The sequence below is a fragment of the Monopterus albus genome, unplaced genomic scaffold (assembly GCF_001952655.1).
Source record: "Monopterus albus unplaced genomic scaffold, M_albus_1.0 scaffold459.1, whole genome shotgun sequence".
Classification (NCBI taxonomy): domain Eukaryota; kingdom Metazoa; phylum Chordata; class Actinopteri; order Synbranchiformes; family Synbranchidae; genus Monopterus; species Monopterus albus.
The window spans coordinates 25691-29905 of NW_018128339.1; the positions used below are offsets into that span (position 1 = coordinate 25691).

General features: G+C 42.9%; 1 protein-coding gene across 1 annotated transcript in view; it reads right to left on the bottom strand.

The window, feature by feature from the left end:
• Positions 1-830, bottom strand: part of jun (Jun proto-oncogene, AP-1 transcription factor subunit) — a 1776-nt gene extending 946 nt beyond the window's left edge. The window contains 2 exon segments of the mRNA XM_020587492.1: positions 1-26; positions 28-830. The exon segment at positions 1-26 is cut by the window's left edge and continues 946 nt beyond it. Of these exon segments, the coding sequence (XP_020443148.1) occupies positions 1-26; positions 28-642 (641 nt within the window). The 5' untranslated portion in view covers positions 643-830.
• Between the last annotated feature and the right edge of the window lie 3385 nt (positions 831-4215).

The window sequence follows — 4215 nt, forward strand, 5'->3', positions numbered from 1 at the left end:
GGGAGGCGGGGGGGGGGGGGTCTGGCCATACATGGGAAGCTGAGGCGGGGCAGCAGGAAAAGACATAGTCGGAGCAGAGGTAGTGTAATTCGGTGCAGAGACGGTGCTGATGGCCGGGTTGAAAGTGTTCAAGTCCTCATAAACCGGCGAGTCAGAGCGCATGGTGGCGTTGTTGTAACCGGTGCCACTGGCAACAGACGAAACAGGCGACAGGGCAGTGTTGACACTGGTCTGAGCTGAGGTTACACTCACATTGGTTGTAGCCGGCATGTGCTGGTGGTGGAGCTCGGCAAGGGCTCGGACAAACCCCTCCGCGAAGCCCTCCTGCTCGTCAGTGACATTCTTGGGGCACAAGAACTGTGTCGGTGTCGGCGTGGTGGTGATGAGCCCGTTGCTGGACTGGATGATGAGCCGCTCCAGCTCCGGGGAGGCCAGCTTCAGCAAACCCACGTCTGGGGAGGTGAGGATGTCACTGGCCTTGGCCCGGAGGTGAGGTTTTAGAGTGCCTGTCGGGTCGGAGAGGTTCAGTGTCATGTTGTGTTTCAGCGCTTTGGGGTTGCTGTATCCGTAGCCGGCGTTGTCGTGCTGAGAGAAAGCGTTGAGTGAATCGTCATAGAAAGTAGTTTCCATCTTGGTATACATAGAAGAGAAACCAAAAACAAATGTAGCTATAAAGTCTTCTACAAAGCAACTTTTCGTTCCCCCTTTTCTTCTTCCCGATTTATCAGGTGAGGGAAAAAACCCTGGTTTCCAAACGTCCTCTCTGTGCGTAAAAACTTCCAAACTGAGTGCGCACTTTGTTGACACAGGAATCAGGACTTACTTCTGTCAGCCGGCGATGGTTGATCGTCCGGTGTTGAGTTGTAACTGTTCACAAAGCTTTTGCCCAAGTATCCACACTTGTATTGAATCCGTGGATGAAAAGCTCTAACTTTTCTCTTCAAGCACCAACAGTGTCTGTGATACTCCCTCTGCCTGAATGTGTATATACTCTGAGTTGTACAGCGTGGAGGCAATCCTTATCTGCTGCCGCTGCCTCTCTAAAATTAGCCATGATGTCATGACGGGGCTCTTCCATTGGCTGGAGGGCGTGTCGCGGGGTGGAGCCCAGAGCCAAGATAAGGCGCGTTGCCTAGGCGACCACCCAGAAGTTTCTTAATCTCGCGGTGGATTGTGGGATGAGGTAATGCTGTAAGGAGAGCGTAAGCGCGGTGTATTGTGGGATGACGTATGGAATATCTAGTTACCCGCTTAACTGTCAGTTGCGGGACAGTCAGTGTTCAGTACCACAGCTCCTACTCTGTCTGTCTTCTAATGCATCTATTTTCTGTCAGTGTTTTTATTTATAACACTTTTTACTATTTATTAAAACTTTTTGTGCACATAGAAGCATTTAATTTAACAAACAGAAGCCCTTTAAAGTGCAATAGCCTATTTCTAATAGCAATGAATTTAGGTTTGACTGCTGTGCATGCTAAAATTTGACACCTTGATTGGTTAATATATACATAGACTTATTCACCAATGCATTAAAGTTATGTTATTTACCCAAAGTGTGGTGCAAAGTCAGTAGAAGACAGATTAAATCAGATATTTCAACTTTACTATTGTAAAGACACATCTGCAAAGCTACATTTTATTTAACACATTTTATTTCTACTAAATTAGACAGATATGCCTTTTAACAGATCAGAGTATACTTCCTATTATCCATCTCAGGATGTGTATTATTGCAATACACTAATAAATATAGTCTCCTAGCCCTTGGCGTTTTAATGGCAGGAGGTTAACTGGTGTGTCTTACGTGGTCCCCTCTTGTCCTCGACACTCCCACTGTCTGGGTCATCTTCTGCCCTGCCAGCTTTACTGCCCACTATCTCTTGCACATCATGTCAAAATATGCCTCCCCTGTGTGACAAGTAAATCAGTCCCCTGGCGCTGGCTGGCTCAGAGAGCCACCCAAGGAGGATGAATCTGATCATAAAACGCCACCATAGTCTGACTTTTTATGGCTGCTAATGTTGTCTTTATGTACAGTTGTGTATGTCAAACTGTGGTAATAAATGAAATTGGATAAAATGTTACCTAATTGGTTGACTCAGGCCTAACTGATCCCACAAAGTGTTTTTTTGATTTAAATGCTAGAGATGAGGTGCTTCACTTTGTGGTCAATGCACACACCAGGGAATGGTTAAGGTCGATATTATACAGTAAACCTACACAATAGTTTTTTGACTTCCTGTTAGTTTCATTCATTTTTGTTGTAATTTTATAACATTCCAGAAAGCAGAAAAAGGACAAATTGTTCAGATGCTTGTTTACACTCTGTTCCACCGGCACATTTTGAAACATTTATTCGCTTTGCCTTATTCATCTATTCGTGGCTGATGTTTTTCTGAATTAAAGCTCATGAAAGAGTCATGAGTAGGTGGTCTAAGTGTCCACCATCTGACAGCAGGGTCCACATGTATGACCCTCTGTCCCAGAAAGAGAAATGGTCTTATACCTGTATAGTGCTTTTCTATGCACTACAGTACACTCAAAGCACTTTCACAATATTTGGCCATTAACACTCACACACCAGTGTCATCACTGGGAGCAACTGGTGTCTTGCTCAAAGACACTTTGACATGCCAGGAATCGAACTGCTAAATTTCTGGTCAGGAGGCGACCCGCTCTACCTTCTGAACCATAGCCACCTCAGATCTTGACAAATTCAGTTTTATATACTTTCAAATAGTGTTTAATGCAAAACCCCTAAATGATTAAATATGGCTGGAGCGGTGCATGAATTCAGTCTGCTTTCTTCCCCAGTGGCAATGCGTAAAGCTTCAGAGGGTTAACCACAGCATGGTAGTTTACCAGTCATTTGCAAGAATGTATGGGAAGATTATCATGAAGGAATCCTGCTGTTTAAATGACTATTTAACATGAGGTTGGAATACCCCACTGCAGCTGTGGTTCAGGGCCTGAACGTTTGGTTGCTTGTGGTCACACACAATACTTGTTCAGTGTTGTCCTCGGCTGTTGTAAGAGCACTGCAGGGGCCCGTGTGTTGAAACCAAATTAACAGAGTGAGGAAATAGTCATATCTAAATATACTTTGTTAGTTTCCATCTCTGGAGAATATAGCTCCTTCAGCCTTTAAGAAATGATTAGATGTTGAATGTGCTTACTTAGATCATTTGGTGGAAGTCCTACAGTTTTACAATGTTGATACATCCAAAGAAAGTAAATGCAGTGCAGAGTTGCTGACACTAAGACTTTAATACAACCTCAAAAAGTTGGAGGTAGCAATATCCATAATTTCATGTGAAATTTTGTTTGTTCTCCTGTAATCGTTTACTGACTTACAGTATTGATTTAATAGTAAAACATGATTTAATATAGATGCAAGACAACTTATTTTTAATTTTACAAGTTCTTGTGGTGTAACTCCTTTTTACTTTCCTCTTTCTCAACCTATTTTCTTTTCAAGATTACAAATCAACACACAAGCTCGCACAAATGTTTTTCAAATACTATGTTCCTGCTCAACTGCATCATGACCTAGTACAACTGGGCCTTCTGAGTTGTCTTGTTTTTAGCCTTTCCTCCCATCAGCCCTGCTTTTTGCTTTTTTTTAAACCATTACCTCTCTTCTGGCTTTCACCTCTTTCACTCCTTCAGTTCTGATGTTACCTCTCCACCATTTTTTTCTCTGGGGTGGGTGGCTGTGGCTCAGGAGTTAGAGCGGGTTGTTTCCTAACTGGAGGATTAGTGGTTCGATTCCCAGCTTGTCCAATCCATATCTCAAAGTCTCCTTGAGCAAGACACTGAATTCCCGGTGATGATACCAGTGAGTGAATGGCTGAATAGTGTGAAAGGGCTTTGTGTGTGCTGCAATACATAGAAAAGTGCTATACAAGTATAACACCATTTTCTTACAGCCCCCACACACTCTGCCTTTCTCTTATCTTTTTCAACAAAGCACCAACTGGCCAAAACACTGCACAGTATAAAGGATGAGCACAAATGTAAAGTACATGAAAAAAACAACAACTTTTAGTCTTTACATCAAACTGAACATCACTGAGATTTGCAGGTTAAGTGAGAGACAGGGAGACAGACTTTAGTAGTTTTTTAAGGCAGTGCACACTCATAACAGTCTTATTCTGTAAGACCAATTGTTTTTTCAGCTGTTATGTGAAGGAAATTCTTTTTTTGACTGTGTAG